Genomic DNA, 27432 nt, shown 5'->3' on the forward strand with positions numbered 1-27432 from the left:
TCAGTTGCTCCACTTGATTCCATTGCTGAGTTCAAAAAGACCCCTTTTTGCTCTTGCAAGGGACTTAGACCACAGCATGGGAGTCATGAATTTATGGAGTAGACATAACGGCTCTTGAAGATAAGGTCTGTATAGCTGTCAGGGTATGAAGTTATTTAAACTCCCAGCCCTTTAAAAATAATAAAAAGGGCTTCAGTGATTGTTCTAAAAAAACTGTTCTGGCAGTTTCAATATCTGTTTGTTGACATTTCCCTAGGTCATTGTGAATGTTTGGATGATTTACAAAAGCTGAAATTATCTCAGCAGTGGGGTTCTAAGTTCACAGTTTGATCAATGGCTCAAAGCGGCTATCAGCTGTCTTTGATGTGGGGTATGAATAGAAGTTTGTTTTTATAAGAGAGTAAGCACTTGAGATTTAAGAAAAGCTTTGAATGGGTTTTCATGAATGGGAGGTTCTTTTAACTATCAAATCTGTCTAGTGAAATTTGTATTAGATTTTTAGAACTTTATTTTATTCCATCTCTACATGGCTCCTGAGATATGAAAGGTGGGTACTGGGAGAGTTGGTATAAGTTGGCATAGGGGTATAAAGGGCCATGGGGCTTTGTGGGGATTGAGGGTCTGTGAGGATTGAGGGCTAGAGGGCTTAAAATCTCATAACACAACTGGGACGAAGCCCCAGAGAACTAAAGTGGGCCTTCTAACCAGCCCACCTGGGCACTTGGCCAGCCCCATGGCCACTTAAAGCCTGCTTTCCAACTCGAGCTACCCGCTTCAGTAGCAGAAATTCAGGCCTTAAAATACTGTGTGGAGTCCTGGTTACGTTATGAAATTCATTCTTTCTGTGAATTTGTGAGCTACCAGTCTGTGGACACTGTAACATTTAAAGTACAGGATGTTCCAATGTTGTTACATTTGTTCCCGCCTAGTAACAAGGGCAGAACCCTCTTGGAGTGTTTTGATAGGTCACCAGATCAGTTCAAGAGTCAATTTGAGTCAGTCAGTTTTAATCAGAAAAGAAGTGTCCCAGAGAGAAGGGCAAGGGAGGGGGACAGGGAGAGGTCCCAAAAGGAAGTCCCAGCTAAGGGACAAAGACAGGGGACAGAAACAGGTCCCAGTTAAGAAAGAGTAGAACAGAGAAACAGGCTCCAATTAGAAAAAAAGGCTGTGGGGAGCAGACTTTACATGAAGTGGGCTCTGGAAAACCCCTGGTAAACGAAGGGGGCTCAGAAAAAGTCCTGATGACCCAGCGCTGTGGGCCGTTGGGGTAAAAGGACTCCTTTGGAGCAGCAGTATTCTGCTTGGCATGAGTGAAGAACTGAAATTGTGCTTGTATGTTGATGCTTGAGTGTACTCAGGAATCCAGGGGAATGGAGTTTTGGCAAGCGAGATTGAAACCCTACAAGTGGGCCATCGCTGAAGCCGTCTGAGTTGGGGTGACTTTTGGAGAGAATTCCAAGGCGAGATCTTCAGAGGTGAAGATTGGAAACCCTCGTGAGAGAGATGGAGTTTGAGTGAGATTGGTTGACTCAGAATGCGACTAATGTTTGGATGCGGTGTTGAGAAATCCATGGAATCTTTCTTGGTTGCATCTGTCATTTATTGTGTAGTGTGGTATGTTTAATCACAGTTCGCCTGTTAATTCACATGTACCTCATACTTACCCTGAGTATTAGAGTATAAGATCAATATTGTAAATTGTTTTGTCTTTCTGACCTTGTATGGTAAAGTTTATTTTTGTTTGTTCAAGACCCTTAGAATCTTGTGGTATTTTTCTATTAGCACGTGTCTTGAATCTCAAACTTTGTCTACTTTAAACAAAACATTAATTGTCCCTAACCAGATCTCACAAACAGGGGGTCTGGCCAAGGGTCATACCAAAAAGGATATAGAGAGGGCGCAGAGAAGATTTACAAAGATGGTGCTGGAAATTTGGGGGTGTACTTGTCAGGAAGAGATTGAGAGGCTGACCCTCTCCAAAAAGTAGGCTGAGAGGCGACCTAGCAGAGACCTTTAAAATTATAAAAAGTTTGATAGAGTGGATTCAGAGAGAATGATTCTTCTCTTGGTTAAGAGCAAAACTAGAGGCCATCAATATAAATAGTCACCAAGAAATCCAATAGGGAATTCAAAAGAAACTTCTTCACCCAAAGAATGGTGAAAATATGGAACTCACTACCACAGGGAGTGGTTGAAGGGAATAGTATAGATACAGTTAAAGGGAAACTAGGCAAGCACATGAGGGAGAAGGGAATAGATAGTTACAATGGGTTGAGTGGAGCATAAACACCAGCATGGGTTAGTTGGGCTGAATGGCCTGTTTCTGTGCCATATATCCAACTATATATCCACTGAAATGCTATTGTGTTTGTGATTTTACCTCAGTTTTCGATCAAAGCTGATTATGAATAATACATTTGTAGCACGAGATATACTTGGAGGGTAACAGTACCATTGCGGCCCACCTTGTGTATACAGAGTCACACATACAGGCACAGATGTACAGGCACAGATTCACAGGCACAGACACACAGGCAAGGCACACAGCACAGGCACACAGGCACAGACATACAGGCACAGACACACAGGCATAGATACACAGGCTCATACGCACAGATGCACAGGCATAGACACACAGACACAGATGCACACACACACAGGCACAGATACACAGGCACAGACACATGGGCACAGATGCACATAAGGCACAAACAGGAACACAGGCACATGTAGGCGTGCACACCCACACAGCCATGCACACCTGCACAGGTGCACACTGACACAGGCACACTCTGGTTGATTGTGCTCACTCTACACCAGTGTCCTCTGCTCATTAGCCCTTTTGCCTGTGATACCCTCTCACTTCAATCACTTTCCCCATGACTGTGATACTTTCTTACTTACAGGCAAGTTGCGGTTCCGTTACTGAGTGACAGGCAGCTCCCACCGTTAACACAAGGATCCACAGTATTTAAGCATTTAAAACCTAGAGATGGAGAAAATGGAAGCATGTCAGGGAATGGTATTAACTGACAGAGCAGTAACATCAACTGAACCTCCAACCCCCCCCGCCACCCCGAAGAGTTGAACAACACACTCCATTGCATTAAACACCCCTCCCCGATCTGAATTCAAAACCCTTCCTGAACTCAACACCCACTGAACTCAACACCCACTGAAACACCTCCTCACTGTATTAAACACCCCCCGCCACTGAATTATACACCCCCTCTACTGAATTAAACACCCATCCATTGAATTCAATGCTGAATAAAATATTCACTGATGCAATGTCATGCCAATGCTCAATGTCAATCACTGTGGTGGCACCCCCCCACCTCCCCCCACCCCCCTCACCGAAATCTCCAGCAAAGGTGAGCATCAGCAGGCACCAGTTACCCACTTACAGGATGTAGTGGTCAATGTGCTCATGTAGGTATTGGGGCTTCAACTCCCAACTTTCTGACTTAGAGACAGGAGGTTATCAATGAGGTGACACTTAGTAGAGGGAATGAAATAAATTGAGATGCTCAGTGAGTTGACACCAGCCTTGGGTTACAAAACCCGGCAGCGTGCAGGAGCTAAGGGTCGTTTGAGGAACACAAGGCGATCCGCGGCTCAGATTTCCCACTATAGAATGAACTGGAGGTAAGAGGTAGGGCATTGAAGATTCAGGAGACAAGGAAGGAGGCTGAGCGGCTAGGGCAGAATATGCAGCAGCCTGCTCTCTCTGTCGGGTATCTCATGTTTCACTCCAAGCTGGCCAGGGTCCACAGCACACTATGATACGAAATTGACCCCATTTTATCACTATGAGCAATCGCAATTCACTGAACGTCTGAGATCAAACGGTCTCAAAACAACTGAAATATCAAAGCCCCACAACCCACCGCCCAGTATAATTAGGATTTTTAATGTTTACACCATCTGGTAGTTGTATTCAAGGTGGAGATCCCAATCAGATTGTTGTGCTGCAGCCCCCTCTAAAAGAGACGCTAATCAGGACCCCATTAAAAACGGATTTGTATGATGGAGATAACTTATAAAGAGTGAGTTCCACCATCAGAATCCCCAGAGTCTCACTATCAGGATCCCCTTTAAAGAGGGAGTCTCACTATCGGGATCCCTTTTAAAGGAGGAGTCTCACTATCGGGATCCCCTTTAAAGAGGGAGTCTCATTATTGGGATCCCCTTTAAAGAGGGAGTCTCACTATCGGGATCCCTTTTAAAGACGGAGTCAGACCATCAGGTTCTCCTTTAAAGAGGTAGTCTCACTATCGGGATCCCCTTTAAAGGGGGAGTCTCACTATCGGGATCCCCTTTAAAGGGGGAGTCTCACTATCGGGATCCCCTTTAAAGGGGGAGTCTCACTATCGGGATCCCCTTTAAAGGGGGAGTCTCACTATCGGGATCCCCTTTAAAGAGGGAGTCTCATTATTGGGATCCCCTTTAAAGAGGGAGTCTCACTATCAATATCCCCTTTAAAGAGGGAGTCAGACCATCAGGATCCCTTTAAAAGAGGGAGTCTTAGTATCAGGATTCCTTTAAAAGGAGTCTCACCATCAGGATCCCTTTAAAAGGAGTCTCACCATCAGGATCCCTTTAAAAGAGTGAGTATCACTATCAGGATCCCTTTAAAAGAGGGAGTCTCACTATCAGGATCCCCTTCAAAGAGGGTGGTCGGACCATCCAGATCCCCTTGAAAAGGATGTCTCACCATCAAGAACCCCTCTAAAGAGGGAGTCTCACCAAAAGGACATATTTTAATAAAGGAGTATCACCATCAGGATCCTATTTAAAGAGGATCTATCCCTCCCCCCACCCGCTCCCCTTAAACCAGCTTATATTTTACCCCTTTCCTATTTTTATTTAGTTCTGTTGAAGGGTCATGAGGACTCGAAACATCAACTTTGCTCTTCTCCGCCGATGCTGCCAGACCTGCTGAGTTTTTCCAGGTATTTCTGTTTCTGTTTTGGATTTCCAGCATCCGCAGTTTTTTGTTTTTATTTTTGTTTTTATCCTATTTAAAGAGGGAGGATTCAGGACCCCTAAAGTTTGTACCTGTATCAGAACCAGAGCAGGAGAGGTAACTTCTCTGATTCACTCTGTTTCTTTGTTAATGTGGAAGCTCCTGCACTATGAGACTCCAGGATTAACAGAGCAGCTATGTGAATCAATGGTGCTACCCCTCCTCCTGGGCTGCTGGGTCCATCAGGCCTCAGTCACACTGGCTTCCAGTTAGGGTTGCCAGCTGGTTGGATGATTTATAGAGGCTTCACTACATGAACTCCTGCCAGCAAATGTTCATCCCGCTCAAACAAGCTTTTTCTCCCGTCTTCAGTAATTTGCCAATAGCGAATAAAAAAAATCTGTTCAAAGAAAACGAAAATATGGCGCATATTTCAACACCTCTCTGATAGTTCTCCTCAGAGTTTGCTTGCAGTTTGTGTCCAGGAGGCATCGGGACTATCCTGGAGGCAAAGCTAACTCTACTTCCAATGGTGGTTTAACTGCGGCCTACCTGGGGGCATGGCAACTGACCAGCTTCTTTTTCTTGGCTCCCTGGTCTTTGGTGTCTGAGTTAATTTCTAGTTTCCAGCTTGATGCAGACTGATAGCTGCTGAGTTTAACTGTGGCTGCGGTCTAACTGGTGCTGGTTATGGCCTTGCCCCTCGAGACATCTGTTTCCATTCCACCACCGGCTGCTGCGATCTCCTCTTCTGCCAACCTCATTGGCCACTGGATTACAGGCAGGCCCCTCTAAACCTTGGGTGGCTATACTCAATTTGGAAACTACTGTGGTGGCAATTTTCTCAGGACATACCTAGGTTCAGGCAGCGAGTACAGTGTGTTGAAGGATACAGAATATACTTGGCGCAGTGTGCGGTTTGACATAGGAGTTGTTTACCTTTTTATTTTGTTCATTCATGGGATGTAGGTGTCGCCAACAAGGCCGGTATTTATCATCCATTCCCTAATTGCTCTTGAGAATGTGTTGGTGAGCTGCCTTCTTAAACTGCTGTAATCCATGTATCTGGTATAGATGCACCCACCGTGTCGTTAGTGAGGGGGATCTAGATTTTTGGTCCAGTGGCAGTGAAGAAGCAGCGGTGCAGTTCTAAAGCTGCTAGGCACATTGTTAAGGCTTCCTTAATAACAGATAAGTAATAATAATAGCATTTTACCAATAACTGATGTCAGGCTAACTAGCCTGTACTTCCTGTTTTCTTTATCCGTCCTTTCTTGAATAGTGGTGTTACATTTGCTAACTTCCAATCTAGTAGGATTGTTCTAGGATATAGTGAATTTTGGAAAATCATAACAGCATATCCGCTGTCACTGTAGCTGCCTCTTTTAGAATGCTAGGATTAGTCCATCGAGTTCTGGAGATTTGCCAGATTTTAATCCCTTAAATTTCTCCAATGCTTTTTCTCCGCTGATAGAGTTACCTTAAGTTCCTCACTCTTATTAGCTTCCTGGTTATCCTCTATTTTTGGTATGTAAACTGTGGGCAGAATTTAGCCCTTGTCGGGTGGGCTCGGCAGGGGCAGACGAGGGCGGTCGGGAAGCCAATCGCCAACCCGCGATTGAGGCCGGAAGGTGGGGGGTTCATGCTGACGGGCCAATTAAGGCCCGCCCAGCGTGACACGCGAACAGCAGCGCTCAGCGCTGCCTGTGCGGGCTAGGGAGGAGGAGGGCGAGCGGGGTGAGCGCAATTCGAGCATGTGCACTAAAGAGCACGGAGCTGCCTCAGGGAGATGAAGAGTTTTCCAAAAAAAAATAAAGAATTGAAAAATGTTATAAAGCATGTCCCCTCATGTGGCTCCATTAATTAAATTTTAAAATTTTTATCGTACTTTTATTTCCTTTTGGAAACCTCAACCCGCCCGTGGGTGAGGTTTCCAAAAAAGTGCAAAGGCCGCTAGTTTACTCTCTCATATTCTATTTTTCCACTTTATATCAATTTTTTGGCGGTCTTATGCTGGTTTCTAAAATATTCCCAATCCCTAGGCTTACTCCTGCAACATTATAAATCTTTTCTTTTCATCAAATATTATACTTAATTTTTCTAGTAAGCCATGGATGAAACTTGCTGAGTTTTTGCTATTTAATGAAATGGCTTTGAATTGAACATTTTGCATTGTTTCTTTAAATGTTTCCCACTGTTTATTTACCCTTTTAACTTTTTGTTTATTTACCCAATCAAATTTAGCCAGCTCTCTCTTCATACCTATTTAATTGGCTTTGTTTAAATTTCCTACATTACATCAGTGACTGCACTTCAAAAAATGCTTCATTGTTTGTGAAGCACTTTGGGACACCCTGAGGTCATGAAAAGTTACATATAAGTGCGTCGGTTGTTTACCTTTTTTTCCCTCCTGTTGCCTTAGCTGGGAATGGTAAACTGGCAAAGCTACAATCGCATCATTATCAGTTCACCCATTGACCTCCCAGCTGGTATCCTCCGATCCCTGTGATCATTATGTGCACGCATATATAATCAACCTCATTATTCCTTCCCAAATGGGCTAATGAGCTCAATATTGCAGGCTAATCAATGTACGGGTGACTTCAAAGGAGCTCTTATCTGGAGCCTGTGCTGTGCTGGATAAATATTTCAATTGGTACAACATGCTGGGTGGATAGGGCCCCTCTCAGCTACCACACAACAGGCTGGGAAACTGAAGATCCTCCTTAAAGATGCTTCATAGCCACAGTATCTGAACTGAAGTCCTTTTTGTGAAGATAAAAGCAAAACACTGCAGATGCTGGAAATCCAAAACAAAAATAAAAGTAAAAATACCTGGAAAAGCTCAGCAGGTCTGACAGCATCTGCGGAGAGGAAAACAGTTAACGTTTCGAGTCCGTGTGACTCTTCAACAGAACGAAGGAAAAATTTTCCTTTTTGTGAAGGTACGGGCAAATTAAACCAGTTGATGAGAGTAAACTTCAGAGAACATAAAAGCAGACTGTAAAAGCTTTTATAAGTATGGTAAAAGACAAAGATTAGTGAAGACAAATGTAGGTTTCTTACAGTCTGAAACAGGAGAATTTATAATAGAGAACAAGGAAATGGCGGAGAAATTAAACAACTAGTTTAGTTCTGTCTTCACAGAGCATGACACAAGTAACTTCCCAGAAATGCTAGGGGGCCAAGGGTCTAGTGAGAAAGAGGAATTGAAGCAAATTAGTTTACAAAAAAAAATAGTGCTGGAGAAATTAATGGGATAGATCCCCAGGGCCTGATAATTGACATCCCAGGATACATCCCAGATAGGCAATAAATGCTGGCCCAGCCAGGGATACCCACGTTCCATAAATGAATAAAAAAACTAAAGGATGTGGTCATGGAAATATTGGATGCGTTGGTTGTCATCTTCCAAATTCTATAGTTTCTAAAAGAGTCCCAGCATATTGGAGGGTGGCAAATGTAACCCCACTATTTAAAAATGAGGGAGGGAGAAAACAGGGAATTGCAGACCGGTTAGCCTATCCTCAGTAGCAGGGAAAATTCTAGAGTCTATTATAAAGGATGTGATAACAGAACACTTGGAAAATATCAACGGGGTCAGACAAAGTCGACATGGATTTATGAAAGGAAAATCATGTTTGACAAACCTACTGGAATTTTTTGAGGGCGAAACTAGCAGAATAGATAAGGGAGAACCAGTATTTGGATTTTCAGAAAGCTTTTAATAAAGTCCCACATCAGAGGTTAGGGCACAAAATTAAAGCATGTGGGATTGGGGTAATATATTGGCATGGATTAAGAATTAATTAGCAGACAGGAAACAGAGAGTGGAAATATGTGGGTTCTGTCAGTGTGGCAGGCGGTGATTAGTGGGGTACCACAGGGATCAGTGTTTGGACCCCAGCTATTCACAATATATATCAATGATTTGGATGAGGGAACCAAATGTAATATTTCTAAGTTTGCCGACGACACAAAGCTAGGTGGGAATGCACGGCAAGGAGGATGTGAAGAGGCTTCAAGACGATTTAGACAAGTTGAGAGAGTGGACGAATACATGGTAGATGCAGTATAACATGTATAAGTGTGAAGTTATCCACTTCGGTAGGAAAAACAGAATGGCAGAGTATTATTTAAATGGTGATAGATTGGCAAATGTTGATGTACAAAGGAACCTGGGTGTCCTTGTACCAGTCACTGAAAGCAAGCATGCAGGTGCAGCAGGCAGTTAAGGAGGCAAATGGTATGTTGGCCTTCATTGTGCGAGGGCCTGAGTACAGGAGCAGGGATGTCTTACTGCAACTGTACAGGGCCTTGGTGAGATCACACCTGGCATATTGTGATCAATTTTGGTCTCCTTACCTAAGAAAGGATATGCTTACCATAGAGGAAGTGCAGTGAAGGTTCACCAGACTGGTTCCTGGGATGGTAGGATTGGCATATAAGGAGACATTGGGTCGACTAGGCTGTATTCATTGGAGTTTAGAAGAACAAGAGAGGACCTCATTGAAAATTCTGACAGGGCTGGACAGACTGGACACAGAGATGATGTTTCCTCTGGCTGGGGGAGGGTCTAGAACAAGGGGTCACAGTCTCAGGGTATGGGGTAGACATTTAGGACTGAAATGAGAGGAAACCTCTTCACTCAGAAGGTGATGAACCTGTGGAATTCTCTAGCAAAGAAGGCTGTGGAAGCCAAGTCACTGAATATACTTAAGAAGGAAATAGATAAATTTCTAGACTCTAAAGGTGTCAAGGGATACGGGGAGAGAGCGGGAGTATTGTATTGAGATAGAGGATCAGCCATGATCATATTGAATGGCGGAGCAGGCTCGAAGGGCCAAATGGCCTACTCCTGTTTCTATTTTCTATGTATCACAGAGTCACAGTGCCTTTACAGTGCAGAAGAAGGCCATTCGACTCACTGAGTCCACACTGGTTATCTGAAAGAACATTTCACCGAGTCCCACTCCCCTGGCTCACCCCTGTAACCTTGTGCATTCCTTCTTTTCAGATATCTATCCAATTCCCTTTTGGATACCTTGGTCAAACCTGCCTCCACCACCCTTTCAAAAAGTTTGTTCTAGACTCCAGCAACCCTCTGCGTGAAAATGTTTTTCCCCACATCACATTTACTCCTTTTGCCAATTATTTTGAATCTGTGTCCTCTGGTTCTTGATGTTCTCTTGAGTTGGAACAGTTTCTCACTATTTACCCTGCCCATACCCCTTAGGATCTTGAATACCTCTGTCAAGTCTCCTCTCAGCCTTCTTTTCTCCAAGGAAAAGAGTCCCAACCTCTCCAATCTATCCTCATAGCTACAGTTGTTTATTCCTGGAATCATTCTTATGAATCTCCTCTGTACTCTTTCCAATGTATTCACATCCTTTCTCAAGTATGGCACCAGAACTGGATGCAGTACTCCACATGAGGCCTAACTAGTGTCTTATACAAGTTTAACATGACCTTCTTACACTTGTACACAATGCTGCTATTGATAAAGCCTAAGCTACTATATGCTTTATGAACTGCTCTCTCAACATGCCCTGCCATCTTCAATGACCTATGTTCATATACACTGAATACTATCTGTTCCTGCACCTCCTTTAAAGACTCTCCCTTTATTTTGTACAGTCTTACCATATTTTTCCTGCCAAAATGAATCACCTCACACTTCTCTGCATTAAACTTCATCTGCCACTTGTCTGCCCAATCCACCAACCTATGTCCTTTTGAAGTTCAAGACTATCCCCATCACAGCTGACAACATTTCCAATCTTTGTATCATCTGAAAATTTTGAAATCATGCCCTGCAGACCACAGTCTAGGTCATTAATATATATCAGGAAGAGCAACAGTGACTCCTGGGGAACTCCACTACAGACATTCCTCCAATCTAAAAAACAACCATTTATCACTGCTCTCTGTTTCTTGTCACTCAGACGATTTCATATCCAAGTGCCTACTTTCTCTCTTATTCTATGACCTAGAATTTTGCTCACAAGTCTGTTGTGTGTTTCTATGTTTCTAATCCCTTCCCCACAGTCAGCTGTGACTCACTCTAGTTGCTTTCCTCTCTCTTAATCTGAAGGTCTAGCCCCACTTCAGCAACTTGAGCAGAAGACAACGCTGAGGGAGAGCTGCACAGCTGGAGGTTCTGTCTTCCAGACAAACTGTTAAATCAAGGGCTCACCTGCCCTCTATTTTCAAGAAGAGCCAGAAGTTCTCCCTTGTGTCCACATTAACATTTATCCCTCAACAAGTACCATGAAATAAATATCATATATTCATTTTTAACTTTGCTGTTTGTGGGGCCTTGCTATGTCCAAATTAGCTGCTGCATTTCCTACATCACAACAGTGACTATACTTCAGAAAGAAGACAAAATAGAACTGTAATACTCCATCTGTATATTACAGGACTCAGTTTGGAACATAAATGGAGCTTTACTGCTATCTCTCACCCTTATACATAATAGCATTCATGATAGATATATATAAACCTTTAATATTCTCTCACCCCCTGTATATTATGGGGCTCAGTTTCATATTTTCATATAAATGAAAGGGAGAGTTGCATTCCTATTGCGCTGTTCACAGCCACCACACATCTTCAATCATTTTACAGCCAGTGAAGCACGTGTTGAAGTGTAGTCACTCTTGTAATATAGAAAATGTGACAGCTAATATATGCTCAGCAAACTCCCATTAACAGCGATGTGACCATGACCAGGTCATCTGTTATCAGCTCTGAAGAGTTATACGGACTGGAAATGTTAACTGTTGTTTTTTTTCTCGCCACAGATGCTGTTAGACCTGCTGAGTTTTTCCAGCATTTTCTGCTTTTGCATCTGTTATTTGCGATGTTTATTGCAGGATTAAATAATGGCCAGGACACCAGGGATAACTTCACTGCTTTTCTTCTAAATCGCGCCATGGGACTGTTTGCAACCATCCAAGCAGGCAGATGGGGTCTTGGTTTAACACCTCATCCAAAAGATGGCATCTCCAATAGTGCAATGATTCCTCAGTGCTGCACTGGAGTGTCAGCCTTGATTTTTGTGCTCAGGCCCTGGAAGGGGATTTGAACCCAGAACCTTGCAATGGGGAGGTGAGTGTGCTACCAGCTGAACCATGGCTGACCAAGAGAGCTGCAAAACCTTCTCACCCTCTGAATGGTACAGGACTCAAATACTCTCTACCATCCCTTGTACAGTGCCTAGTTCAGCCTGGAATATAAGGAGATCTGTAACAGAGACCAATAAATGCTCTCTCTTGCCCTTGCATTGTACAGGGCTCAGTACAGGATTTCAATAGGACTGTAATACTCTCTCTGTGTTCCCCATACAATGCAGGGCTCAGTGTATAAGTGCAGACTCTGCCAGTTCCAGTATCAGTATTCTCTAACTCTCTATGCTGCTGTGGAGTCTCAATTCTGTCACTGTCTGCCTGCAGCCACAAGGCATAAAACGGAAATGGAATATTTAGATGAAAAGTCAGTTTGTTCATTATCGCTGTACTCACAGAATATGCAGGACTAATTCAATTTAATATTTGACTTTAATTCTCAGCACAGTTTGGCTTTCCCATCCTCATGACAGTACATGCTACCTTTTGGGAAGTCTGTGTTCAGGGTAGATCTGTGCATGAGGGTGTAGTGTGACTGCGGGCTCCAGTCAGAGACAAACCGACTTTTCCTCTAAGTATTCCATTTCCATTTTACTGTGGGTAAAACGGTGAGATCTCCCATTCTTTCTGTGATAGGTTAGTTAACTGGGAAATACCAGTGCTTGCTCTGAGCGTGGGAAAGAGGCAAGAGGCCAGACTTAAGACGAGGAGTAAAGAGTCAGGCCTCAGGCTTGGGACAGACTCAGGGCTGGCAAATATCCAGCACTAAGAGCCGGTAGCACCAGGGCTGTACAGCATGATTCAGAGCACAGAACTTTCAATTCAACAGGGAATTCATGAGAAATCATTTCATCCAGAGAGCGGTGAGAATGTGGAGCTCACTACCACAGGGAGTGGTTGAGTTGAATAGTGTGAATGCATTCATGGAGCTGGATGACAAGGGGGTGCGAGGAGGTTTTTTTGGAGCATAAACAGCAGCATGGACCAGTGTTTTTTTTTAAATATTCTTTCACGGGATGTGGGCATCACTGGCAAGGCCAGCATTTGTTGCCCATCCCTAATTGCCCTTGAGCTGAGCGGCTTGCTAGGCCAGTTAAGAGTCAGTCACGTTGCTATGGATCTGGAGCCACAAGTAGGCCAGGCCAGGATGAGGGCAGCAGATTTCCCCCCCTGAAAGGGGCATCTTACAGTCATCAATGATGGTTATCATGGTCACCATTACTGAGACTAGCCCCAAGCTTCATATTGCAGATTGATTAACTGAATTTAAATTCCATTAGCTGCTGTGGTGGGATTTGAACCCAGACCCCCCAAAGCATAGGCCTGGGCCTCTGGATTACTAGTCCAGTGACATTACCACTATGTCGCATATAAAGATGTCACCTTATCTGCTCTCTGTTCTTTATCTATCAGCATTTTATCTTTCACTCAAATCTTTCTTCCCTACTCGAGCTTTCTTTTGCTCCTCATTCATTACCTCTTTTTTTCCCTCTCTCATCTATCTTATTTCCAGTCTGTTCCTCTCTCTCTTTGAAAGCTATTATATTCACCATCCAACTGCACCCCCAGCCCTGCCCCGCCTTAGCCCATTATTCCTGTCCTCCTCGCCACTTTGTACTTGCTTCTTCTACTGTAATGACAACAACGTCCATTTATTTGGGTCTTTAACACAAGAAGGGATTCCAAAGAGATGTTAATAAAAGGTCAGGGTGCCAGAAGTAACTAATTTCAGGAGGGGAGACCGGGACCTTGGTTAAAGAGTGGGCTTCAAGGAGGTGTTTAAAGAAGTAAAGGAGAAGGAGAGGCTAAAGGGTTCAGGGCGGCAATTCGAGAGAGTGGGATGGGATGGTGGACAGTCCGGACACCGATGGTAGTGAAAATAGAGTGGGAGGTGGACATCTTTTTTGGTTTCTGCCCCTTCCAGTAAGTGCTGAACGCCCTCCGCACACACCATGTTCCCCGCAATCCTCTCAGTCAATACTTTCTTTAGCTCATGTTCAAAGTCCTGAGGCAAAGGCATAGTGCTATTGTTGCTGGACTAGTGCTCCAGAGACCCAGGGAAATGCTCTGGGGACGTGGGTTCGAATCCCACTATGGCAGATGGTGGAATTTGAATCCAATAAAAATCTGGAATTAAAAGCCTAATGATGACCATGGAACCATTGTTGATTGTTGTAAAAACCCACCTGGTTAACTAATGTCCTTTAGGGAAGGAAATCTGTCGCCCTTACCTGGTCTGGCCTACATGTGACTCCAGACCCGCAGCAAAGTGGTTGACTCTGAATGCCCCCTGAAATGGCCTAGCAGGCCTCTCAGTTGTATCAAACTGCTACAAAGTCACAAAAAAGGAATGAAACCGAATGGATCACTGGGCATCAACCTAAGCACTGGAAACGACAACGGCAAACTCAGCCCTGTCGACCCTGCAAAGTCCTCATTACTAACATCTGGGGACTAGTGCCAAAATTGGGAGAGCTGTCTCACAGGCTAGTCAAGCAACAGCCTGACATAGTCATCCTCACAAAATCATAACTTAATGACGCAGACACCACTATCACCATCCCTGGCTATGGCCTGGTCTATCAGCAGGGCAGGTCCCGAAGAGGTGGTGGCACAGTGGCACACAATTAGAAGGGAGTTGCCCTGGGAGTCCTCAACATCAGCTCTGGACCCCATGAAGTCTCATGGCATCAGGTCAAACATGGGCAAAGAAACCGCCTGCTGATTATCACGTACCACCCTCCCTCAGCTGATGAATCAGTACTCTTTGCTGTTGAACACCACTTGGAGGAAGCACTGAGGGTGGCAAGGGCATAGAATGTACTCTGGGTGGGAGACTTCAATGTCCATCACCAGGGGTGACTCGTAATCACCACTACTGGCCTGGTTGGCCGAGCCCTAAAAGACATAGCTGCTAGACTAGGTCTGTGGCAGGTGGTGAGGGCAAAGCATACTTGACCTCATCCTCAGCAACCTGCCTGTGCAGATGCAGCTGTCCACAACAGTATCAGTAGGAGTGACCACCGCACAGTCCTTGTGGAGACGAAGTCCCGACTTCACATTGAAGATACCCTCCATCGTGTTGTGTGGCACTACCACCGTGCTAAATGGGATAGATTTTGAACAGATCTATCAACTCAAGGCTGGGCATCCATGAGGTGCTGTGGGCCATCAGCACTGCAGAATTGTACTCAAACACAATCTGTAACCTCATGGCCCGGCATATCCCCCACTCTACCATTACCATCAAGCCAGAGAATCAACCCTGGTTCAATGAAGAGTGCAGAAGTGCATTACAGGAGCTGCACCAGGCATACCTAAAAATGAGATGTCAACCTGGTGAAGTTATAACACAGGACTACTTGCGTGCCAAACAGCATAAGCAATTAGTGATAGGCAGAGCTAAATGATCCCACAACCAATGAATCAGGCCTAAGCTCTGCAGTCCTGCCATATCCAGTCGTGAATGGTGGTAGGCAATTAAACAACTCACTGGAGGAGGAGGCTTCACAAATATCCCCATCCTCAATGATGGGGTTGCCCAGCACATCAGTGCAAACGATAATGCCAAAGCATTTGCTATGTTCTCCAGCCAGGAGTGCCAAGTGATTCATCTCGGCCTCCTCCGGAGGTCCCCAGCATCACACTGATAATATTCCGGCAATAGCACTGAAGGCTTGTGCTCCAGAACTTGCCATACCCCAAGCCAAGCTGTTCTAGTACAGCTACAACACTGGCATCTACCCAGCTATATGGAAAATTGAACAGGTATGTCCTGTACACAAAAAGCATAACAAATCCAACCAGGCCAATTACCACCCCATCAGTCTACTCTCCATCATCAGTAAAGTAATGGAAGGGGTCATCAACAGTGCTATCAAGCGGGACTTGCTTAGCAATAACCTGCTCACTGATGCCCAGTTTGGGTTCCGCCAGGGCCACTCAGCTCCTGATCTCATTACAGCCTTGGCTCAAACATGGACAAAAGAACTGATCTCCTGAAGTGAGGTGAGAGTGACTGCCCTTGATGTCAAGGCAGCATTTGACTGAGTGTGGCGGCAAGGAACCCAAGCAAAACTGGAGTCAATGGGAGTCAGGGGGAAAACTCTCCACTGGTTGGGGTCATTCCTAGCACAAAGGAAGATGGTTGTGGTTGTTGGAGGTCAGTCATCTCAGCTCCAGGACATCACTGCAGGAGTACCTCAGGGTAGTGTCCTTGGCCCAACCATCTTCAGCTGACCTTCCTTCCATCATAAGGTCAGAATTGGGGATGTTCGCTGATGATTGCAGAATGTTCGGAATGTTCGCGACTCCTCAGATACTGAAGCAGTCCATGTCCAAATGCAGCAAGACCTGGACAATATCCGGGTTTGGGCTGACAAGTAGCAAGTAACATTCACGCCACACAAGTGCCAGGCAATGACCATCTCCAACAAGAGAGCATCTTTGATGTTCAATGGCATTACCATCACTGAATCCTACACTGTCAACATCCTAGGGGTTACCATTGATCAGAAACTGAACTGGAATAGCCATATAAATACTGTTGCTACAAGAGCAGGTCAGAGGAATCCTCCATCATCAAACATCCTGCTGACCCTCCATGTCTGTGTTCACACATGGAGACTGGTTATTTAGGAGGGCTAATAGGAGGTCTCCAATACTGGAGACACAGGTTTTATGCATTCACTGTAAATCAGGAAATGTAAGTAGCGTTCAGCAGGGTAGATATCTTGCATGAACCTCAAGAGCTAGGAATCCTATGATGAGTAACTCACCTCTTGACTCCCCAAAGCCCATCCACCATCTGTAAGGCACAAGTCAGGTGTGTGATGGAATACTCCCCACTTGCCTAGTTGAATGCAGCTCCCACAATACTCAAGAAGCTTGACACCATCCAGGACAAAGCAACCCACTTGATTGGCACTCCATCCACAAACATTCACTCCCTCCACCACCGACGCACAGTAGCAGCAGTGTGTACCATCTACAAGATGCACTGCAGGAACTCACCAAGGCTCCTTAGACAGCACCTTCCAAACCCATGACCACTACCATCTGGAAGGACAAGGGCAGCAGATAGATGGGAACGCCACCACCTGGAAGTTCCCCTCCAAGTCACTCAGCATCCTGACTTGAAAATATATCGCCGTTCCTTCACTGTCAATGGATCAAAATCCTGGAACTCCCTTCCCAACAGCACTGTGGGTGTACCTACACCACAGGGACTACAGCGGTTCAAGGAAGCAGCTCACCACCACCTTCTCAAGGGCAACTAGGGATGGGCAATAAATGCTGGCCCAGCCAGCGACACCCACATCCCGTAAATTAATTTTTAAAAAAACTTTCAATGTGGCATTGAAAAGACTCTTTGCTCTTGTGGGGAAGTCAAACAAAAAGTGTGTTATTCATCGAAATCTTCCTGATTAGATTTCCAGAACAAAAACTATCCTGGTCACTGTTTTTTTTTTAGGTTAGGTAGAGGATATGTGACTTAATTTACTGAGCAAAATAAGAACAAGGGGAGGAAGTGAGTAAAAACACTCCTCATCCTGCATGCCTTATCCCAAACAAACATTCACAGATTGCTAAAGAATGGTCCATTATACTGTGGCAGCTGATGTGACTTCAACCTTCAATGCTATTAACAACCAGTAAACCTAAGGGCTTCAACTCACTTAGAATGCAAGTGTTCTTCCTCAAGTGCTCTCCCCCTTTCTATCCTCAGCACACTTAGAGAAACTGTACCGCTATTTATTAATAGTCACTGGGCACTCCGCCCAAGAACCCATTCTTACCGCGTGAGACCATTCCAGCTATTCAACCATAGCAGGTGTCGAGTTCCAATAACTGTCAAGAGGCAAAATATCATCCAGGGCAAAGCAACCCATTTGATCAGCACCCCATCCACCACTTTAAACATCCACTCCTTCCATCATTGACACAGCATTGCAGCAGAATACACCATCCAGAAAAGACGTTGCACCAACTCACTAAGGCTCCTGTGACAGCACCTCTCGAACTAGCAGCCTCCTCTTCCTAGAAGGACAGGGGCAGTTTGTGTATGGAAATGCCACCACCTCCAGCTTACCCTCCAAGCCAAACAAAGCTCGAACTTGGTCAGGTAATCGTGGTCCCTTCCTCGTCTCAGGGTCAAGATTCTGGAACTGCCGAGCTGATGTCACTGTGGTAGTACCTTCAGTACGTGGACCGCAGCAGCTCCAGAGGCAGGCCTTTTCAAAGGCAACTAGGCGTGGGCAATCAATACCAGCCTTGGCAGTGATGCCTACATGCCAAGAATGAACAGTAAGAAAAAGGAGGGTGTGGCAGCCCAGTCCAATCTACCCTTATCTAATGTCTGCACATGTACACAAACCTACCCACTAACTTCACCACACACTGTTAAAACCCCAGCTAAGTACATAGCCACCACCTCCACTGCCCCCCCCCCCCCCACCACCAGGTCCCTAATGTGAACAATTCCCCCTGTGACCCCTCTCCTAATAGGAATTCCCCCTTAAACTTATTTCAAATCTTCCAATGTTCTTCACCCCAGCATCGTCCTCTGGGAAAATGTTCCACTATTGTAGGGAACAAGTGAAGTCCACTCAGCACCTTTAGCTACTTCCACCATTCAACTGGATATTGGTTTATCTGCACCACAATTCCATTTACCCACCTTTGTTCCATTAACCTTGATTCCCCGACCCAACAAAAAAATCTATCAAGTGCAGTACAGGAAGCTCCAATTGTCCACAAGACCACAATCTTTTGGGGGAGTGAGCTCTAGATTTCCACCACCGTTTGTGTGACAAAACGCACCCTGGTTCCCCACCTGAATAGCTTAGCCTTAATGTCCACTTCCTCCTGATAGTCCTATCTCACGACCTCACTGCCTTATCGAATCCTTTAAACAGCTCGATTAGGTCACCCCTCAATCTTATACACTCAAGGAGGGAGAAGCCACGTCCATCTGCCTAAAGTTAATGTTTCCCCAAGTATCTCATCTTCACACATCTTGACTTTAAATGGCACTCCCTGGTCTTCGAACTGCACCCAGAGGAAAACTTTACACAGGATCACATAAGCTGTACAGTACAGAACAGGTCAAATGCCTTTCTGGCATTTTGCTCCACTCAAGCCTCCTCCCACCTTTCCTCAATTAAATCTATCATCGTAATCCCCCTATTCCCTTCTCCTAGATATGGTTGGCTTAGCTTCCCCTTAACTGCACCCATACTATTCACTTCAACTATTCACCTCAACTGCTAGCACTGGACCAGTAATACTCAGGCTAGTGCTCTGGGGACATGGGTTCAAATCCCACCATGGCAGCTGGTGGAATTTAAATTCGATTAATAAATCTGGAATCGAAAGCTAGTCTCAATAGCGGTAGCCATGGCGACCATCATTGATTGTTCCAAGAACCCATCTGGTTCATTCATGCCCTTTAGGGGAGAAAATCCTTCATTCTTACATTCCAGACCCGCAGCAATGTGGTTGACTCTTAAATGCCCTCTGAAATGGCCTAGCAAAGCCTCTCAGTTCAAGGGGCAATTAGGGATGGGCAACAAATGCTGATTTTGCCAGCAACACTCACATCCCATGAAAGAATAGGGAAAAGAATAACCACTGCTCCCTGCGGCAGTGTGTTCCACATTCCCACCACTCTCTGGGTAAAGAGGGTTTTTTTTTTCCCCCCTGAATTGTCTCTTAGATTTCTTTGTGACTATCTTATGTTGACAGCCTCTAGTTTCGCTCTTCCCCACAGGGGGAAGCATCCTCTCAGTATCCACTCTATCAAAACCTGTCGCAATTTAGAATACCTCTGTTAGGTCGACACCCCCTCCCCAAAACCCAAGAGAAAAGAAGCCCAGTCTGTTTTCTTCTGACTGGTATATCCACCACCAGCACCCACCCCACCCAACCGCCCCCTGCATTTCTGGCATCACAATTGTAAATCCTTCTTCGCATCCCCCCTCCGTCCCCTTATCTGTCTCTACATTATATGGCGACCAGAACTGTGAGCAGTACATGTCAGCACCCTGTGTGATCTGAGCAAGGTTCCCACACAGGCTCAGCAGAACTTCCCTGCACCCTCAGTTCTACTCCCCTGGAAATAAAGCCCAATGCTTTGCTGGATCCAGATAGTCCTTTTGCCCAGCTTTTCATGGGCACACGGTTGACCGTAGCCTGAAGGTTGGTTTGCGGTTGAATCCTGGTGAGAAAGACTGGTCATTTGCTCTCATTCACTGTACACACACACACACACACAACGAGACCTCCGCCCGGCAACGAAAGCTACTGTTCAAATCGACACAAAGCACTGAAGGTACTCCGAATGCCACGGCATCTCACCAGTCCCTGAGATCCGAACCACATCTTGAATAAAGCCCTCCCTGACGGATACCACACGGGATGTGAATGGACAAACCGACTGGAATAAAACTGTTTCTCTTTTCAGAATGTGACCTGACACACACTCTGTTTACTGGACGCCCATTAAAACATGCAATTCCCATCGCCCCTGCTTGAAGGGGCCTTCCCCAGCTACCCGCTCACGCACTTTCTGGCTGAGGTTACCGTGTAATTGTTAGGAATGGGGCCCCTAGTCAACTTTGCTCTTGCCAGCGCTTTTACCCACACTGATGTGGATATGTCGGTAGGCCCACAACAGGCAGACCGCTGACATTGATCCGGGCTAGCTTCGAGAGGCCGGAGCTCGCTTGTGATATCTGTTCTAACTTTACAATGTTCCCCCTTGCCCGGTTAACTATTCAGATGGGAGGTAAAGTAAGCGTTAACACGGATACGGTTTACACGCGGACCCGATGTTTCCATTAGCTGAAACTGACCACTGCTCAACTTTTGAAATTGACATGTTATTCGCAATACGAAACTAACGCACTTGAAAACTGTTCAATTTATGAAACTGACATGTCACTTTGTGAATTTGACTACTTCACCAAGTTACCGAACTTTCTAACCTTTCTGTGCCTGTGTGCTTGTTTCTCTATATGTATGTCCGCGTGTGTGTTAATGCGCTTCTGTTTCTTTGTATATGTGTGTGTATCTGTCTGTTTGTAGCTGTTGTGGCTCAGTGTTTGTATATCCGCGTGTGTGTGTAGTAGTAGTAGTGTGTGTCTGTGCGTGTGTCTTTGTGTGCAACTGAGTGTCCCCCGTATTTGTGTCTGTGTCTATAAATGCGTGTCTGTGCGTGGCGTGTATCTCTCTGTGTGTAACTGTGTGCCTCTGTGTGTATGTCTCTATCTAGGCACGTCTCTTTGTGTGTACGTGTGTGTCAGTATCTGTCTCTGTGTCTGTCCGTGGGTGTATGTTTCTGTGTGTGCGTGTCTACCTGTGTTTGTCTGCAGCTGTGTGTGTGTGTGTGCGTGCTTTCTGCGTGTTTTTGTGACTATCTGAAAGTTTATGTCTGTGTGTATGTATTTGCCTGTGTTTGTGTGTGAATATTTGTCTATGTGTGTGCATGTGTTTGCCTATATGTCTACATCTATCTGTGTGTATGTATTTGCCTGTGGTGTGCTGCCTATGTGTTTGTGTGTGCGCATTTGTCTGTGTGTGTATTTGTCTATGTGTGTGTGTGTGCTGGCCTATGTGTGTTTGCTTGTGTGCATTTGCCTGTGTCTGTGTGTGTATTTGTCTGTCTATCTATCTGTGTGTCTGTCTGTGTATTTGTCTATACCTCTGTATATCTGTGTGTGTGTATTGGTCTCTCTGTCTATCTGTGTCTGTGTGTGTGTATTTGTCTGTCTCTGTCTATCAGTGTGCCTGTGTGCATATTTGTCTGCCTCTGTCTATCTGTGTGCCTGTGTGTATTTGTCCGTCTCTGTCTATTTGTATGCCTGTGTGTGTGTCTGTCTATCTCTGTCTATCTGTGTGTCTGTGTGTGTGTATTTGTCTGTCCTTCCCACCTTGAGAACTTGGCAGAAACAGCAGGAGAATTCCCAGCAGGTGCACCATCCCTCGCGTCAAAAACTTCCAGCAGCTCGGAAAGACTCATGCAGCGAAGCAAAACAAATGAAATAAACAAAATCCCAGCAAAGAAATCCGAACGGAACTCCAAGAATTTCCAGGATTGATGTCCCGGGCTACAGAGCGCGAGGATTAGAGGGTTCTCTTGTATCGCCCCAGGCTCGCCCTGGGCACCGTGCGTCTGAGAGCGAATGTGAGCCACAGGCTGAAGCCAGCAGTTTAAAGGAAGCGATCCCAGGACTGTTATTGGGAATCTGCCAAACACAGCCGAACGCTGGAGTGAGTATTTGTGAGCAGGCTAGATTAGAGAGAAGGAAACTCGGCCGACTTCTGTGTGCCTCCATATCAGATACACACTTGCAGCTACCGAAGCCAGGGCAGAATGTGAGAGGCAGTGGATACCTGAACTCGTGTGAGGGGCCGGCACTCCCTGACCTCATCCTCCAGGTGCGGTGCTGAGACAGCGCTGCAGTCATCCCCAGGTATCCTCCTGGTGCCTTGGCCAATATTCCAAAGTCAAACAGCACGGCTAAAAAGAAAATAAACAATTAACCCGGCCATGAGTTCTATTTGTGCCACCTGATGGCATGCTATTTGGCCAGCGTTTGTTTGCCCTGAATAACAATGACTGCTCTTCAAACGCAATCTGTACTTTGTCGTGTCCTGCAAAATCTCTATATAAATGCAAGTTCGTTCTTTGGTGATGTAAAGTGCAAAGCCCAAGTATTATATGAAGTCTGGGCTAAGTATGTGTGGATATAGTATAGAATCACAGAATCACAGAATAGGATGGACCAAATGAAAAAAAAACAAAACCGGTTTACAGTCTAGTTTGACGTCCTCCCATGTGTGAGGTTAGGCCAAGTCTGATTTGCATAACCGTTTGCAAATACTGCATATGAAGTCAGTTTTGGAGGGTTGGATGGGGTCATTGGCTTTGTGCCAATGCTCGCTTGTCCTGAAGGCACTCGACTCTGTTCTCCTCAAATGTCAAAATGACAGCCTGAAGACAGAGGTTTCTCCATTTGGGTCAGTCCACGGTTGTTTTTTTCCTTCCCCCCCCATGTGTTGGGATCCAGCTTGCAAGCTCAGAGGTTGGCTCTCCGATCGTCTCTCTGTCGAACGTTGGGATGTCCTGTGGTGCTGTTTGGTGTGCGGGAATCCTCCATGCGAAACGCATGACTGACCCGGTGAAGTTGAGCTCTGATGAGCATGCTCTCCATGCCAGGCATGCAACGCTTTGCAAGAACCTTAGTGTTGGGGTTTGTACCCTACCCAGTGGTGCTGCAAATATATTTCAGACAACAAAAGGTGGAATGCTTCTCATTATTTCATGTGATGTCGGTAGATTGTCTAAGTCACCCACCCATGTAGGAGTGATGTAAGAACCACTGCCTGGCAGACTTTGATCTTTGCTCTGAGACAAACTCCATACTATTTCCAAAGATTTTGGGCTTTGTCTCCGAACTGTATTTAAGCAATGTTCTAAGCACTGTAAATCGGCTGTGGGCTAAGATTTGTAGATAGGGTTATTTCTTTATTTATTCGTTCATAGAATGTGGGTGTCGCTGGCTAGGCCAGCATTTATTGCCCATCCCTAATTACCCTCAAGAAGGTGGTGGTGAGCTGCCTTCTTGAACCGCTGCAGTCCCTGTGGTGGAGATACATCCACAGCACTGTTAGGGAGGGAGTTCCGGGATTTTGACCCAGCAACAGTGGAGGGACGACACTGTATTTCCAGGTCAGGATGGTACGTGACTTGGATCTTTCATCTGTTTCTTCACTTCACATGCAGTGAGTTGGATTGGCTGTAATCTGGCATTTGTGAGGCTGAGATGGATCATCCACTCGGCACTTCTGGCTGAAGTACCATCTACAAGATGCACTGCAGCAACTCACTAAGGTTCGTCAACCGCAACTTCCAAACCCATGACCTCTACCACCAAGAGAGACAAGGGCAGCAGAGGCATGAGAGCACCACCACCTGCAAGTTCCTCACCAAGTCACTCACCATCCTGACGTGGAAATATATCACCACTGTCGCTGGGTCAAAATCGTGGAACTCCCATCCAAATAGCACAGTGGGTGTGCCTGCAGCAGATGGACTGCAGCGGTTCAAGAAGGCAGCTTATCTCCACCTTTCCTATGGGAATTAGGGATGGGTAATAAATGCTGGCTGAGCCAGTGACAGTCACATCCCAAGAAAGAATAAAACATATTTTAAGGAAGGTGGTTGCAAATGCTTTTGACTTGCCTCAATGAAGCATTGGGGTCCCCCATTATTCAGGACGGGGATATTTGTGGAGCCAAGTCCTCCTGTTAGTTATTTAATTGTCCACCATCATTCACAACTGGACATGGCAGAACTGCAAAGCTTTTATCTGATCCATTGGTTAAGGGATTGCTTGGCTTTGTCTATCACATGCTGCTTCCACTTTTTAGCATGTGATGTAGCTCCACCAGGTTGGCATCTCATTTTTAGGTATGCCTGGTATTACTTCTGGCATGCCCGCCTGTACTCTTCATTAAACCAGGGCCGATCACCTGGTTCAGTGGTCATGGTAACATGAGAGATTTGCTGAGCAATGAGGTTACAGATTGTGGTTGAGTACATTTCTGCTGCTACTGGTGGCCCACAATACCTCATGAATGCCCAGTTTTGGTCTGCTGGATCTGTTTGGAATCTATCTTATTTAGCACAGTGATAGTGCCACACAACACAATGGGCAATATCCTCAGTATCAATTCAGGACTTTGCCCACAAGGACTGTGCATTGGTCACTCCTACCAATACTGCCATGGTGAGGATGAAGTCAGGCATATTTCACTTTCCTTGGTTCACTCACCACCTGTCAGTTGCCCAATCTGAAAGATATGTCCTTCAGGACTCAGCCAGCTCAGTCAGTAGTGGTGCTACTGATGTTTTTTTCACTCTTTCATGGGATGTGGGCATTGCTGGCAAGGCCAGCATTTGTTACCCATCCTCAATTGCCCTTGAGAGAATGCATAAATGGATCTTTTTTGGTTTGGCTGGATTCGACGAGTGGAGTCCCATGGGGGTCTGTGCTGGGGCCTCATCTTTTTACCATTTACATCAATGACTTAGATGAGTGGAGTGAAGCCATGGTAGCTAAATTTGCAGATGACATAAAGATAGGTAGGAAGGCATGTTGTGAAGAGGACATGAAGAGGTTGCAGATGGATATAGATAGGTTGAGTGAGTGGGCAAAGATCTGGCAAATGGAGTTTAATGTGGGAAAATGTGAAGTTGTTCACTTTGGCAGGAAGAACAACAAAGCAGAGTATTACTTAAATAGAGAACAGCTGAATAATTCTGAGGTGCAGAGGGATCGAGGTGTTGTAGCACATGAGTCACAAAAAGTTAGTGTGCAGGTACAGCAAGTAATTAAGAAGGCTAACAGAATGTTATCCTTTATTACGAGAGGGACTGAACATAAAAGTCAGGATGTTATGCCTCAATTATACAGGACATTGGTGAGACTGCATCTCAAATACTATGTACAGTTTTGGTCTCCTTATTTAAGGAAGGATGTAAATGTGTTGGAGATGGTTCAAAGGAGGTTTACTAGATTAATACCTGGAATGAGTGGGTTGTCTTATGAGGAAAGGTTGGACAAACTTTGCTTGTTTCCACTGGAGTTTAGAAGAGTGAGGGGTGATTTGCTTGAAGTGTACAAGATCCTGAATGGTCTTGACAAGGTGGACGTTGAAAGGATGTTTCCTCTTGTGGGTGAGTCCAGAACTAGGGGGCATTGTTTTAAAATTCGGGGTCACCCTTTTAGGACAGAGATGAGGAGAATTTTTTTCTCTCAGAGGGTTGTGCGACACTGGAACTCTCTGTCTCAGAAAGCATTGGGGGCGGGGTCATTGAATATTTTTAAGGCAGAGGTAGATAGACTTTTGCTAGGCAAGGGAATCAAAGGTTATCGGGATAGATGTCAATGCCTAAATCGAAACACAAAAAGATCAGCCACGATCTTATTAAATGGCGGAGCAGGCTCGAGGGGCCCAATGGTCTACTCCTCTTTCTATTTCTTATGAACCGAGTGGCTTGCTCAGCCCCTTCAGAGGACAGCTAAGAGTCAACCACATTGTTGTGGGTCTGCAGTCACATGAGGACAGCAGATTTCCTCCCCTAAAAGGCATCAGTGAACCAAATGGCTTTTTATGACAGTCAATGATAGTGTCATGGTCACCATTATTGATAACTAGCTTTCAATTCCTGGTGCATTAATTGAATTTAAATTCCACCAGCAGCCACGGTGGGATTTGAACCCATGTTCCCAGAGCATTAACCTGGGCCTGAGGATTACCAGTCCAGTGACATTACTACTGCACCCACCATCTCTCCGAAGTCTCCCCCACCCCCCCACCCCCGCAGCATTGAAATTTCCCACCCAGAGTACGTTCTGCACCCTTTCTATCCTCAGTGCTTCTCTGAAGTGGTGTTCAACAGCTGAGAGAGGGCGGTAGATGGTAATCAGCAGGAGGTTTCCTAAGCTATAACTGGTGAAGTAGCTGGAGCAAAAGGACTCTGTCCTTAAAATGGTTACATCTGATATGCCTTTAAGAACGGGTGCGTTGGGTAGTAATTAATATCCTGTGTTTTTATTTAATATGCGTGACTGGGTGTGTTATCTGCAGAAGGAAGCCACGTGATTCCCATCTGGAACAAAGTTAAAGGTGGGGCAGTTAAACACACGGCACAGTGTAGTCACTTCGTAATGCTTTGGCAAAATAAGTAATCTCACAAACTTTTATGTCCAGTAAATGTTTCTCTGTCTCCAAGGCAAAACTAAATATATATTTTTAAGTTTTACTTGGAAAAGGATTTTGAAATTCATTGTCCTTCCTTTCTTTACAATTATTTGGAAACAGAGATAAAGAGATGTGTATTTATGCAACCTGAGAATAAATATTTGTCCCTTTTTAATGATACATCAGGATAATTCTGCATGTGTTCAGGCTGTATCATCCTCAGAACTGTGAGCACAGATGGAGTTGGTGTTCTTGGGATGTGAGCATCTCTGGTAAAGCCAACATTTATTGCTCATCATTAATTGCCCTTGAGAAGCTGGTGGTGAGCTGCCTTCTTGTACTCCGTGTGCTGTAGGTGCACCCACAGTGCTGTTAGGGTGGATTTTTATCCAGTGACAGTGAAGGAATGGCGATATCTTTCCAAATCAGGATGGCATGCGACTTTGAGGAGAACTTGCACGTGGTTCCCATTCACCTGCTGCCCTTGTCCTTTGAGGTGGTAGAGGTCATAGGTTCAGAAGGTGCTGTCTAAGGAGACTTGGTGAGTTCCTGCAGTTGCAC

General features: G+C 45.3%; 1 protein-coding gene across 1 annotated transcript in view; it reads right to left on the minus strand.

The window, feature by feature from the left end:
• The window catches only part of LOC144695527 (uncharacterized), a 137662-nt gene extending 115084 nt beyond the window's left edge, over positions 1 to 22578 (minus strand). Inside the window, exons 1-2 of the mRNA XM_078566404.1 lie at positions 22032 to 22578; positions 2905 to 2986 (exon numbers count right to left, since the gene is read on the minus strand). Coding sequence (XP_078422530.1) covers positions 2905 to 2986; positions 22032 to 22080 — 131 coding nt within the window. The 5' untranslated portion in view covers positions 22081 to 22578. The remainder of the gene's footprint in view (positions 1 to 2904; positions 2987 to 22031) is intronic.
• Positions 22579 to 27432: the final 4854 nt, after the last annotated feature.

This window comes from Cetorhinus maximus, chromosome 21 (assembly GCF_964194155.1).
Source record: "Cetorhinus maximus chromosome 21, sCetMax3.hap1.1, whole genome shotgun sequence".
In the NCBI taxonomy this organism is placed as follows: domain Eukaryota; kingdom Metazoa; phylum Chordata; class Chondrichthyes; order Lamniformes; family Cetorhinidae; genus Cetorhinus; species Cetorhinus maximus.